Below are 14,186 nucleotides of genomic sequence, written 5' to 3' on the forward strand. Positions count from 1 at the left end.
ATCAGTTAACCCATGATCACTAACTGGAAATTAGTCACACCTTACACAAAGGTTTGTTACTACCCAACTAATGTCAGAACCTATTTTTGTTCATATTATATTTCTTAGATTCTGGCAGACAATCCACAGATGAACATCAAGACACACCTTCTACCAAAAACTTAAATAAATTACAGTGATAGCCAAATAGCAAACAACTACACAAAGTAAATATGCAACCGCACACAGTACCAGTTAGACTATCAGCTAGATATGACATGTGGGCACAAATGCGCAATGTGCAACAATCGGTGGAGTTTCCCATGCCTTGAATCAGCACCTCCGAAAAAATAGTTTTTAACTACAATTCAGGGAAATAACAGGGATGATTTGCACTGAAGACCCGACATTTTATGTTGGACACACAAACACCCAGTGAATCTCAGTAAGTGGACTGATCTCAAGCCAGGAGACAGGACGGATGCCAGCATTCATAAGTCAGACAATGCATATGCACTTCACTCACAGATGGTAAGGCAAAGTATGAGATAACTTAAGCTATAATTTAAAAAATACTTCTTCCACCTGTTCCAAAAGAATGGCCCTCTACTGAGTTGACAAATCCGGGAAAGCGCTGCAGAAATCTGGAGGGTAATAGGACTCTAGATTACAAGTTCTTGATTAAACAGTGTAAAGAATTGAATTTAGAGGACATGTTTTGTCTTCTAGAAGGAATAGTTAATAGGTATTATGAAGAGGGAACTGGGTTTTGAAGAAGGTGGATGTAAAAGATGAAACGAGATGTGGGATAAAACATTTTGGACGTACTAGAAAGTGGAAGTAACACACTGGAATGTAAAAGTTGCACTACTAATGGGATTATATACACCTTATTATGTATAGTGAGATGTGTATTCAAGTTACTGTCTCCTTCCTACAGGCAGCCATCCCTATATGTTCTTTAATAGAAAATAACAAAAAAAACTTCAATTATAATCTGTTAGTTTAAAAGGGTTTTGCATTTTGACCAATTTGCAGGTGTGATCGAGATGCACTTACTTCCTGTTGTGTGCCCGAGTATATACTCTATCCAACAATGCAGGTTCCAATCAGTAGGATGATGGTTTTTCACTGACTCCAAATAATCCACTCCCATTTCAACTCTACTCACAATCTTCTAATGAATGTGAAGAATCACAGAAAAGAAGCGGGTCTATTTGGTCTGAATCGGCCTATTGAAAGAATGTAATAACTGACTGCTAGGAGAAATAGAACTGTATTCCAAAGTGCGCTGGTGGTGGTCCCAAACAGTGCTTTAAATGGAATGAAAAGGTGTGGCAGGGTCTGTAATAAAGGTGTGGCCAAAAAAGTGTGACTAGGAATCCCTTCCAAGGGGTGCAGCCAAAGTAATGAAGGGTAAGGCTTAAATCACAAACTAAACTCCTGTGTCACACAGCATGCAGCCTGACCAGTATTTGGGGGACTGTGAGTTTTCCGTTATAGCACTCAGGCATATTAGACAAATGCTTAAAGCAAGCAAGGCATATTGTCTTTGTCAGAGTTTGTTAGCAGTATCAAATAAATAAGCTAAAGCAATGACTTTATTGTGAACAGATACAATTGAAATGTTTCCATTCTGAAAAGATGAGACTGAATTAAACATTACTAAGGTTTGTGGATTGGGTAATGACCTTCAGTATCTCAATCACTCCAGTTCTCCCTTTCAAACCATTTTCCCCTGCAGTCTCTGACTCTATGCGGCCTTTTCTACTCACGTCTTTCTGTAATCCTCCATCTCCATATCTCATGAGTCATCTCTTTCCACTTCAGCGCCGGTCTTTTGACTCTACCTTTGTGCATATACTCTTCATCTCCTCCACTTCACCATCCCACCCACAGACAACCCAACCATTCACCCGTATGCGTTGCATCTTGCTTTGATACTGACAATAGTGTGAAACCTGTGCACCTCCTTTATGCCCTTTCCCACAAAATTACAACTGGCACCTAAGTGACTGTCGCTCTTTGCGCTCTGCAGGTAGGCCAAGGATCAGATGTGTATGTTTTCTGAGCACTTTTTTTATGAGCCACTGATGGGCACCTGAGCAGCTCGGATTGTACTCCACTCCTGCTCCAGAGCTCTCAATACTGGCCTGTCGTAAAGACTCACCTACAACTTAAACTCACACCCAGACATCTGGAGGCAACTCAGTTCACGGTGCTCTACACAAGAGCTCCATGTAAAAAACTACAGTAACACAGCATCTGCAAAAACAAACACTTACGGAATAAGTGATGAACTAAAATATGTGAAATGTAATCAGGGACTGCAATAGCGATATGGATTACCTTTGGGTTTTTACAGTGATTGTTGAATAAGCAAGGCGTGTGATTGCCTGTAAATGTAAGGACATGAATATGGGGCCTGTTAAGGGACAGCTTCAAGACCGTTTTTGTTTTACTTAATGGCTATGAGACAGAAAGGACCCGTCCAACTTAAAGCCCCGGGTCCAAGTACTTCCACTCGTTATGGTGGATTGGAAGGTAATGTCCGTCTGACGGGGCACAGGTCGTGATAGAGACGTTGCAATGTATCGATCGGAGTTAGGTGCTCCCGGGCGTTTTTACTTCGCCAACAATGCAGACTGCAGGCTCGGAGTGACTGGTCTGTCAGTCTGATGCATGAGTGGGCCGTACAGAGTCTGGCTCCTACGTGCAACATTTGGAAGGTAAGGTCGTGCGTGCAGAGGGATATGCCTTTTCAGCTCTACCGCAAGGCCCAGAAACACCGAATGCTAGTATTCGGTGCTGGCACTCTGCGGGCAGAGGCGCCCAGTGTCGTCGGATCGTCTGGAAACAAACAATGTGTGATGCAACCAGGGCGATTACGGGTTGCATATTAACTTCGGTCTCTGGCGGCACACGATGTAAGGTCTTAGCGCTTATAGACACAAAGGCTCTTGAGAGGACAACAAATCCGGATATTTGGTCACAGGCCACAGATGTGCAAACAGCAAACACGCTTCGGTGATCTTCAGCTCTGAACAACTGAAGGGATACGGGCAGCAAGTACTGAAGAGGGAGAAGTTTGGTAGAGACTTGACTTCTAAAAGAGCGATTCTCATCTGATCTGTCTACTACGTAAAACGATGCTCAGTAATTTGGTAAAGCTTAGTGACAGTCAGTCGGTCACGGCAGTGCCATGGTGCGCTCAGTACGTACTACTGCCTTTGAGTTATTTCCTCCAGCTACTCCATCTCGCACGATACACTCACGAGGTCACTCGGGTGAATGCAACCAGAAGAAGATGTGTAATAAATGTACTAGGTGGAGCACACATTTAATTACGGAATCGTTATTACAGTACATCTACACCAAACCGAAGTAATGGTGTATTGGGAGCCAGCAAAACGCGCGTGTTTATTGTTGTGTTAAAATGTTCATCCTACTTCTGAAATCCAAGGACTGTGGAAAATAAGAGTATGAAAACCCAAACGTGTCTCGAAGCTTTCTGCTAAAATGGAATGCTTAGGTGAAATGCAGAGCTCATTAATGTGCCCTCAACCCACTGAACAAAACAACTTCGGCCCCAACATATGTTTGCACTACGTGCCTAGGTTTTCATCCGTTAAATGAATACTTAAAACCCGTGCAAAGACCACGTCTACCCCCAGGAGGCTGGAAGTGTGTGTGTGTGCCGACGCGCGGACATACAGAGATGTTTAGTCACAGATGCACTCCTGCACGTACACACGAAGGAGCGCACAATTATGCAGTGGCGTGTGCACATGAACACTATACAGTTATGTGCACACGTGAAGGGAAATACTACGGCATATGGGCATGGAGTTAGAAAGGTCCACGTACGCTAACAAATATGCATCTGCTAAAGCACAAATATTTTAATGGCGCCGACTGCGACTGACCTACGGCCAAAAAAGGGGTGCACCGATGAGAGCATTACACGGTCAGAGGGCCAAGAAAGAGCCGACGAATAAGCAGTATGGAAAACACGGCACAGTGACTCGTTCGAGAGTTTTTAAAAGGAGGGCTTCCTTGTGCCAGGTCTGCACGGGGAGGTAGAAAGTGATGACTCGGCGATGTGCGTCCGATGGTATGCGGAGTGTTTAAATCCCAAGCCTGCCCCAGGCGAGGGCTGCCACCTGTCCCATTTTCAAATGCGCCGTCCCTACTTTCTGGGTGGGATACTGGCATCTGTCTTGCGCTAGGTGATACTGTCACTCACTCCTTCCCGCACACTGCGACTAAAACAACCTGTCTCTACTCTCTCACGTCTTCGAAGTTTCTGCGCCCCACTTACCTTGACTGGGCAGCCATAGTGCCACTCATAGGACCAGCATCCTTGAATCCATGAGCCCTGCTCTGCAGCCCGGACACCCAGAGCGGGGCAGCTCCACCATTTGCCAGTCCTTAATCCATCCCCTCTTCTTTGGGCCGGGAGGGGAGATCCGCCGCGGGGCCCTAAGGTGTCACCGAGCTTCCCACAGGCGCCGATCCCGAGCACAGCCAGCTCAGTGCACAGGATTACACTGTGTGCGATGGACGTCCGGCAGCCGCTCCGCCCATGCCAGAAAGCCAGCAGAGAGGGGACTTGAGCAAGTGGTACAACCCGATTCTCACACCAGTTTCACTTTTTTAACGCATATTTCAACTATGTAACTAACGAAGCCGTTTTTTTAAAGCTGCTGTATTACGTTGACCCCAAACACACTTGTCATGTCACAGTATTATTAATATTAATTATCCGACTGTATCTCTCACCCCTCGATTGGATGGAGCATTCCAAGCCTCCATACATGGACATGGTGCTCTGTCAAAGGCAGGCAGAGAGGACGATTGGGTGAGATGTGCACTGCCCTGGTTGGCCCCTCCTATCACAGGCAGCGTACACATGTCCCACCGGGGCTGTGTTTTCTCCAGCCTGCAGGACAAGCTTTGGAAACATACAGAGGCGGCAGCCGGGCTGGGCCTGGGCCCCCGGCTGCGCCGTACAACCCTATAATCAGGGAGTGCTCTGTGGGATGGGGGAGGAGGGGCGTCCGAGAAGCAACACTGCCTATTTAAACAAGGGAGGTGGATGATGGGGGAGGGGCACTCTGCGGAACTGGCATAACTCAGGGTCTGCCTGTATTTGTATATCAACTGTTTCCTTGGGGGTAACTCCTCCTTTTAATCGCAATTACGTATCCCTCATTCATTTTACAGTACTTCCTCTTGAAAAAATCATTACCTCAATGCAAGAAGGTCATCTAAATCAAAAGTTTCCGTTTTAATTTAGTGTTACAGCATTATATAGCGCTTGCAAAAGCCGGAGTTATTGTAGCATTTTTCAAATAGTTGCTCGGAAAGTTACAAATAATTTATGTCGCAGAACAGTTAAAAAGGTCACAACAGAATGCATAAGCAAAGTAAGAGAGTCCACGATATCCCAAGTGGAGGGGGTCCCGATGCCACAGTCCAGGTCAGAGCAAAAGCGTAACCAAAGTCAAGCATCCACAGTGTCTCTACTGTCAGTGGCTACGTCAGAAACAAGCACTGGCAAAGCCAATATTTTTGGCATTGACCACCAGCCTTTCAACGCTGCCAATGGTTGTTTTGGCCTGGTTTTTGCAAAACTTGTGCTTGGAAAGCTGCCGAGCCCTCATCAATCTTTACAAAAAAATGGCTAGAAGTAAAAATACTTTTTACATCTTGAAAAGTACACATTTCAATAGTAGTCCTTAGCAATTAACAGCTTAACTGCTGAGGCTTCTCCAACCTCAGTGCTTTTGTGATGTTCGAGGCACTTCCTGCTTAAGCCCTCAAATATATTTTTTTTGTCCAAAAAAGGTATCCACGCTAGATTGGAGTCCTTTCCCCCCATATGTTGGGGATTCTAAAGGTCCCCAAGGTTTAAGGATTCCCCTAGAGGGAATCTAGAAAATAGCCAAAATACAGAAACTTAAAAAAAAGTGCTTTTTATTTCGAATGGCACCCTAAAATGTTTGCTGTGCTAAGATAGCCATCTTCCCACCTTTCGGGAACAACCAGCGTTGTAAATATGTTTATATTATAATATGTTTTTATATTCTAGCACAGCTTTTACATTATTCTAAGTGGAAGTAGTCCATTTAAATTTTTTTTGTGGCTGAACCTACTTTTGGGTTGTGTTGGATACAAGTATGAAATCCGGGAAAGTCGAATTTTCCAAAGAGTCGACAAAATTCCAAATTCAGCAAGGGGTAATTTGTACAGAAGGCCCATGGTTTCCCCAGAGAAAGTAATCACTGAAATAAAAAAAAAAATAAGAAAAAGAAACAAACAACTGACACAGTTTACATCCGTAATTTTTGACCCAATGGCAAATTCACAAAAATAATATGCTCTTAGGTCCATCAGACCCTTCCGGTTCCATGGATATATATTTTTTGTTGGCTGTCCAAAAACATGCAGTAACTGAATTACAGCTTAAAGAGATTTTTCATTGTAAATCAAACATTCAATTCATACTTTAAAACCAAATGAATGAAAAGTAGGTATGAAGAAAACCTATGCCTTTTTTAAATGTGCTTCAGATACTGCTGTTAGGATTAATGGTGATATGTACAGCTCTAAATTTGGGGTTACGCATACTAGCAGGCAACTCGGAGGGCAGTTTGCAAAGTTAGTTTTTATTACACACTAACACTTGAAAATGAAAATGGGGGCGTGGCCAAGAAGGCGGTCGGAGCAGACACCCACTAAGCTGCTCCGCAATGACCTGCTCAATATCCTGTCATAATTGCTACCCTACGTGGGTCTTCTGTGCCACTCTCTGGTGCTTTGATGCCTTCACTCCCCCCCTCCCTTTGATTGGGACTGCGCCCCCCCCCCCCCCGGGAGGGTGACACAGAGTGATGCGTGCTTTCTCATTTTAGTCGGCCTGCTGGGCCTTTGCTCCGGGGACCCCATGGAGCACCCACCACGCCGGCTGGATCCTGCACCTAGGACATTATGGTACATCACATCAGGGCAAATTGCTGAGGGGAGAAGCCCTGACTGAACACGCAAGAACTGATGCTGGGAAGGAATGCAGTACAAAAGGGGGTGGTGATGGACGAAGCATCTGAACCAATCAAACACTCACACCCAGTCAAAAGATCTGGGTCTGATCCATCACCGTTCTTTAGCCCACTCTGCCACCCCAGTGCAGACATGGCTATATGCAAATCAGTCTGACCCTGTGCCTCATGGGAACAGTCCAGCCCGAACTGCCAAGCCATGCCTTCCCTGGACCGGAAACAAGCTTCCGAGGACCGGTTTCTGGCATTACAGCCGTCTTCAGCCCAGCTTGCTTGAATCCAGTGGCAAAGAGAGCAAGGGACTCACGTCTGATCATACCCTGCCAATGCAGAACATAGCTAACCCACCAACATAGTTAAGCAGTGCAGGCTAAGTGAGGTGCAACTCCTCGGCCTAAGACAGTGTAGGAGAGCGGGTACTCACGTTAACGATGGGGCCACCAAGAGGGACACTAATTCTGCAGGCATCAGCACCTTTGGGACAGTTAAACACCCCCCTTAGCCCCCTTTTACTGTGGGGGGCGTGACTTGAGCCGCGGACACCAGGGGGCTACACCGTGCATTAAATGAGGCCTGAGTCTCCAGCTCCAAACACAAGACCGAGGCAGGCAGCGGATCAGCGGAGGTGCATGGGCACCGTGTACTACAGGGGAGTAATCCCCCACATCCCACGTTGTGTGGGAGGGGGTCAGGAAACACCCCGCCCTCCCCTTTCCCGGGGCAGAAGCATCAGAACACAAGCCTAGCTAGGTGATGCGGGGGGCACGTTCCAGGGGCGCTCCCTGCAATTGACGACGTTCTTGCCTTGCTATTCTACACAACCGCTGTTCGACATCAGGCTCACAGCTCACATTGATCTTCTTAAGACGGGAAAGAACAGAACGGACTGGCCTCAGGCTCAAAAAGGGGGCGTGTCTGAATCCGCGGATCGCCCATCGGACATTGCCCAGGCTGAGAAGCTAACACCAGACACCGTATCAGATCCCTCTCTTTGCTTTGATGAACTCCTGGCAGCGATCCTGGACATTAAATCCACCCTAGGTCCCAAAATAGACTCACTGTGCATTGAAATGGGACTCATACGTGAAGCTCAAAAAAGGGTAAAGGACTGGGTGGAGAACTCTGAATCAATGCTGGAGGCCCTTAGACCTACGGTGAAGGTGGGGGATGAACAGCTCAAGATGCTACATAAGGAGGTGGACTACCTACCGGATCGGGTGGAGTATCAGGAGAGGAGATCGCCCAGGAACAACGTTCGCATAGGGGGCCTCCTTGAGTGCTTCATGGGCCAAAGTATGGAACTTTACCACAAAACCTGGTTCGTCTACACTGTCCTCCAGGGCAAACAGTCCAAATTATTTTCTGTCGAGAGGGCCCACAGAGTGCCAGGTGCCCTCCCCCCCACCCGGGAGCCCTGCCAAGGCCAGTTGATGGCACAACTCCTCAGTTACTATGACAGAGATCATATACTGCAAGTAACGAGAGCACGCAGCCCAATGGTCGGTCGAAAATGCTTTGGCGCACATAAACCCAGACTACACACTGGCGGTACAGCGCAGCAGGTCCTCGTTCCTCAACGTGAAGAAAATCTTGAGGGAGCACATTGTGAGGTACGCTCTTCAAGTTCAAGCCACCCTAAAGATACAACACAATGGCCACACTAATTTCTGCGCCACCCTGGAGGAGGTGTTGGCCTGGATGGAACAGAATGGTCTAGCACCCACTCGGGGAGCTACGGTCGCACCCCAACTGAGGTGGCAGACACAAAAACATTGTGGACTACGAAACAGAAGTCGACATAGGGGCTCACCAAAGACCAAGTGGCAAGAGAAGGAGCACAAGCAGTGAAGAATGCTGAAAGATATGCATTAGCATCGGGGTCGGAAGCTGAGAAAATTGCGGGGGTTGCCCCATCGTTAACGGACTCACAACATGCAGCGGTGATGGGCGGAAGTCCCACCGTCACCCCACAAACAGCTGATGACCTAACGTGACGTACTTCACACAGGTTTGCTGAGTAATGTCTTGACTGCAAAAGTGTCTGGGGTGCCTGTTATGGCGCACCCGCCTGAACAATATACAATAATATAATCACCTCAATGCATAAGTGCCGGAGGGGCACAATAGTGGGAATCACATACTCTGGATATGCAAGACGGGCCTTAATATGGGTGGCACACAGGACTCCACTGGAAGTACTTCACACTGCGTAGATCCAGAAAGGCACTATGTGACACTGGAAGGGGTATACGATGGCCTATCGATATCACTGACCTCACTTTATACTTCCAACTCTGGTCAATCCTTGTTCCTGCAATCGTTGACCTCAACATTGCTCCATGATCTTATAGGACCAACTTATTGGGGTGGGGACTTCAATTGCACCCCAGACCTAGATAAGGACCGCTTGCTCCCCCTGCTCCCAGGCGCTCAATCTATCACCCTGGCACAAGACTTACAGTCATGGGCCACCAATCTTCACTTACAGGATGCATGGCACTCTATGCACCATACGTACAGGAGGTGCGCGTATTATTCAGTACTGCACGAGCTGCACACAAGAATAGTCATAACATATTGTTCCCAAGGGGCCCTCCCCTGGGTGTCTCACGCGGAATATCTCGGCCGCACACTATCAGACCAGAACTCTCTACAAATACAGCTGGCATGGGGGAAAACCAATTCCAGAATCCCTACTTGGCACGCACCCCTAGAGGCACTACATGACGCCCCATTACGCACCTCCCAGACACAATCTATCGCATCGTATTTCCAAGACAATGAGGGCTCTGCATCCAGTAATGGAATGGAATGGGATGCATTCAAAGTGGTCTTCTGCGGACACATGATAAAAGCAGTATATGGCGCCAGAATGACCCTCAACGGAGAATTGGGTGCCCTTGAGACAAAGATTCAACATTGTGAGCGTCTGTTACCCGCTAACCCACAGATCACATCTACTCTGGCCCAAGCTAGACTGTCCCATAAAACATCGCTAGACCAGCTGTGTGCCCTAGATTACAAAAAATGCCTAGCCAGAAGACATGTGGAGAAAGACAAGGTGGGCAGGACGCTGGCATGGCTGTTGAAGTCTGACTCATCTCAAACACCCATCACCGCCATATACAACCAAGAGGCAGTCTAGTTCATAAGCAAGATGAGATTAACTTGGCTTTTTGCCAATGCTACACTTCTCTATGCAGTGCTTCCTCCCCCCCAATCCTATGACCGACAGAGCTACAGCTCTTCTTACAGCAAATAGTGCTTCCCTGGATCTCACAGACCCATTACACAACCCTAGAATCCCTTATATCGGAAATCAAAATAACAGATGCCATCCAACAGTTGGTGAGAGGAAAAACCCTGGGGTATGACGGGTAGCCCTTAGAATTTTGTACCTCGTTCCACACACATTTTGTCCCTTGTCTACACCAGGTGTACACAGAAGCGGACGATAAGGGCATACTGCCGTCCTCACTTTGCAAGGCCGTACTGGTGGTGCTCTTTACGCCGGTGTTGCGGGCGTGAAGGAAGGGCTCGGAGACTCGACCTAGGTATATAAGGTTTTATTTTAATGAATGTTTTCTTTTTCCTTTGCGAGAGTCTTTCTTGGGCCAATATCGCAGGATTTACTGTTCCTGGACACGTCTGTGGTCTTCTGGGGTCTTTCTTTGGGTCCTCTGTAAACCACTCCTCCTCGGTTGCGCCACCGTAGGACATGCGTGGGGAAGAAATAAGGACCAGTTAGGAATTATCCTTCTCAGACTATTCCCACGGGAAGCCAGGAGTGATGGGACACCGTTGTCTGTGTATTCATACAACTATTTACACGGGGTGAGATGACGGTAAGGAGAGGGTGTTTTGGGAATGGGTTAGAAAGGGGAGGGGAGCACTCGGAGTATGTACAATGCCCGCTCTACAGGCAGTAACCGGCAAAGCGCTCTGCTCCTGAAGGGCGCCTCCCCTCCTCCCCAACCAGCCTGATACGCGCTGCCATACCTGGTTGAGCCACACTCCTCCGCGAGTGTGGCTGGATGAATCAAGGTGACGGTGGCCTCCTGGCGCTGGAACCTCCCTCCGTCGTCCCTCGTCTCGTCCTTCTCCCGTCTCCTCCTCCATGTAAGAGAAGCTGGAATGGGTCTTGGAGCGCCAGATGACCTCGGTGCAAGCAGACCGAGACCTGTTCAAAGATACAATAGCGCCCATTTGGAAGGACTACACAAAGTCGCTGAGGATCAGGTCCAGTTAACTTCCCGGCTCCAGGAGACCCAAAGCAACCCACAGGGTCCACCCACCATATCCCTGCAAAAGTATATTGCCGGTGAGGACCCCAACGCTTTCCTTTTAAACTTCGAGAGGGCTGCAAAAACCTACGGTTGACCCATAGAGAAGTGGCCTTTCTTTCTGGCTCCTCTTCTCATGGGTGAGGCACAGGCCGCCTATCAGGTGGCGGATCCGGCAGGAAATACCCCATATGACGATATCAAGTCCATCATACTGGACCATTTGGGAATGGACACTGAGGCAGACAGGGTGCGTTTCCGTAAAGAAAAAGGAGCACAGGAGAAAACCCTAAAACACTCTTCTTTAGGCTCAAAGCAGCCGCCAAGTGGTTAAAACCCTCTGAGAGTAGCAAGGAAGACATAATGGACCATATATACTTAAGAGCAATACCGAGAAGATCTCCCCTATAACACCCAGAGATGGCTACAACACACACACCTTCCCACTGAACAAGCAGTTCAGATGAGCACCACCTTCTCCCGTACCCAGCCTCGTACCTTTCCTTGAGAGGTGGAGAAACCAGTACGTCGCAACCAGGGGAAATATGAAAAAAGAATGTAAACAAACCAACACCGAACCCCTGAGACCCCGACCCTTCAAACCTGAAGCACCTATTCATCGGGGTCCCCAGTGCTTCGAATGTGGCAACTGGGGTCACATCGCTCGCCTTTGCCCCCACAAGAAATCCTCAGATGAACCAATGGATGACAGTTATCTCCCTAGGTCGATCCTTTATACAGCTGAACTGGGCAGCTGCTTTCATTTATGTGTTCAGGTGAATGGACAGTGGGTCACTGCATTGCTGGATTAGGGCTGCCGGCAGTCCGTCATCCAAGGAGGTATGGTTACCACCGGCCAGATCATACCGGACTCCTTGGTACACAGACGGTGTGCTCATGGTGACATCAAGCCCTATCCCGTAGCAGAAGTGTTCCTTACTCATGTCCAAAGATCCCCCCCTCTATTGTCCGGTTGGGTGTATTGCGTAACCTCCTAGAGGATCTGATAATAGGGACCGACAACCCTGACTTCTTAGGGATGTTTCTAACCATAGTTCAGTCCCAGTCAGTAAAAGGGATGGGTTGTCCCGGGAAAAACACCTCGTATGGCCCTTATAACCCAGAAGCAGAGGCTCCATGATAGGAACTTCTGATATACCCAAACCAGCGACCCTACCCCACAAAACGCCTGGCGGGACGCCCAAGCCAATGGCACTAAAAGTCCAAAGACCTCTCCACATTTCTTTGTGAAATATTGATTATTATACTGGAAAGGAGCAAAAGACGATCCCCCTGAATTACTAGGACCCCTAGCATTTAGGGATCAGATCCTTTTTTTCGCCCAGTACCATCTCACGGCAGGACATACAGGAGCAGAGAAGACAACCCAGAGCATATTATGACAAATTACTTGCCTGGGGTGTATGGTACCATAAAGAAACACTGTCAGGAATGTGAAATTTGTCAGAAGAAGAATCCGTACCAACCTCCCCCTGTACCACTGCAACCTCTTCTGGTTATAGGAACAACTTTCGAATGGGTGGGAATGGATTTAATTGGTCCCTTACCCAAGACAAAAAAAGGAAACCAATACGCCCTAGTGATAGTGGACTACTCAACTCTGTACCCTGAGGCCTTTCCTCTATGGGCTCCTACTACCACAAACATCTCTGACAAACTTATTGAGCTGTTCTCATGAGTAGGATTTTGCCAGGAGATCTTGACAGACTACCGTCTCATAAAAGAGGTCTGTCAGACCTTGAATCTTACCCACATCAAGACGTTGGTTTATCACCCGCAAACCGACGGCCTTGTAGAGAGGTACCTTTAAATTAACGTTGAAGAAAATGCTTAGGAGTGAAGGGAAAGACTGTGACCGACTCCTTCCCATCGCCATATTTGTCATACGTAGTCAGGTCCAGAGTAGTCTCGGACGTTCCTCCTTTGCGATGTTATACAGGAGACAGCCAAGATCTCTCTTGGAGATGACAAAGGAGGCATGGGAAAAGGAAGAAGAAAATGAGACCAAGGGTTTTCCCAAATATACCCAAGAACTAAAGTCCCGAATAGGCAAACTGTGGGATTTAGCCTATTCTATCCTGGAGAAAAGCGAAAAAAGGCAGAATGTCTTCTATGATAAAGGAAAAAATGGAGACAGTTAGAAATAAATGACTGGTTCTTGGTACTGTTACCTACCTCCCCTAGCAAACTTAAGGCAGAATGGATGTGCCCCTCTAAAATAGTGGGTACAGTGGGGAAAACCACCTATAATGTTCAAGTAAAACCCTCAAGAGTACAAACCTACCCCATCAACATGCTGAAAAAAATGGTTGGGTCCTCCTCCCAAGAAGCCTATCTCATCTTATCATCTTCAGCAGAACCCATGTGTACACTTGATAAGCTGGTGATAAACAAGTCTTTGTCCCTAGAGCAATAACAGTCCCTAATGGGAATGATGCAACTTTCCTCTTTTTTCGGACCTTCCTGGGAAAACTGCCCTGGTTGAACACGCTATTGTCACGGTTCCTGGGAAAGTCATAAAGCAGAGGCCTTACCGCATTCCGGTCACCAGAAGACAGACTGTAAGAGACGAGATCACAACCATGTTAGAGATGGGCATTATACGTACCTCCAAAAGTGAATGGTCATCCCCTATTGTCCTGGTCCCCAAACCAGATGGCTCCATCAGGTTCTGCATTGATTTTAGGGCTGTTAACTCCATCTTCAAATTCGATTCGTATCCCATACCAAGGATCAACGAGTTAATAGAAAAACTAGAACAACCTTGGATCTCACCACAGGCTACTGGTAGGTCCCCTTTAAAGAGAGGGACCAAGAAAAGACCGCCTTTGCTACACCTGAT

General features: G+C 47.4%; 1 protein-coding gene across 7 annotated transcripts in view; it reads right to left on the reverse strand.

Moving 5' to 3' along the window:
• AFF1 (ALF transcription elongation factor 1) overlaps positions 1-14,186 on the reverse strand; it is a 1,572,806-nt gene that overhangs the window by 400,033 nt on the left and 1,158,587 nt on the right. Inside the window, exon 1 of one of the 7 annotated variants that reach the window (XM_078676277.1) lies at positions 4,301-4,673. The exons of 5 other annotated variants lie outside the window; for them this stretch is intronic. In XM_078676277.1, coding sequence (XP_078532403.1) covers positions 4,301-4,329 — 29 coding nt within the window. In that variant the 5' untranslated portion in view covers positions 4,330-4,673. Of the gene's footprint in view, positions 1-4,300; positions 4,674-14,186 lie in introns of those variants that run through there. One more of the 7 variants, XM_078676279.1, reaches the window with a different exon arrangement.

Source organism: Lissotriton helveticus, chromosome 2_1 (genome assembly GCF_964261635.1).
Source record: "Lissotriton helveticus chromosome 2_1, aLisHel1.1, whole genome shotgun sequence".
Classification (NCBI taxonomy): Eukaryota; Metazoa; Chordata; class Amphibia; order Caudata; family Salamandridae; genus Lissotriton; species Lissotriton helveticus.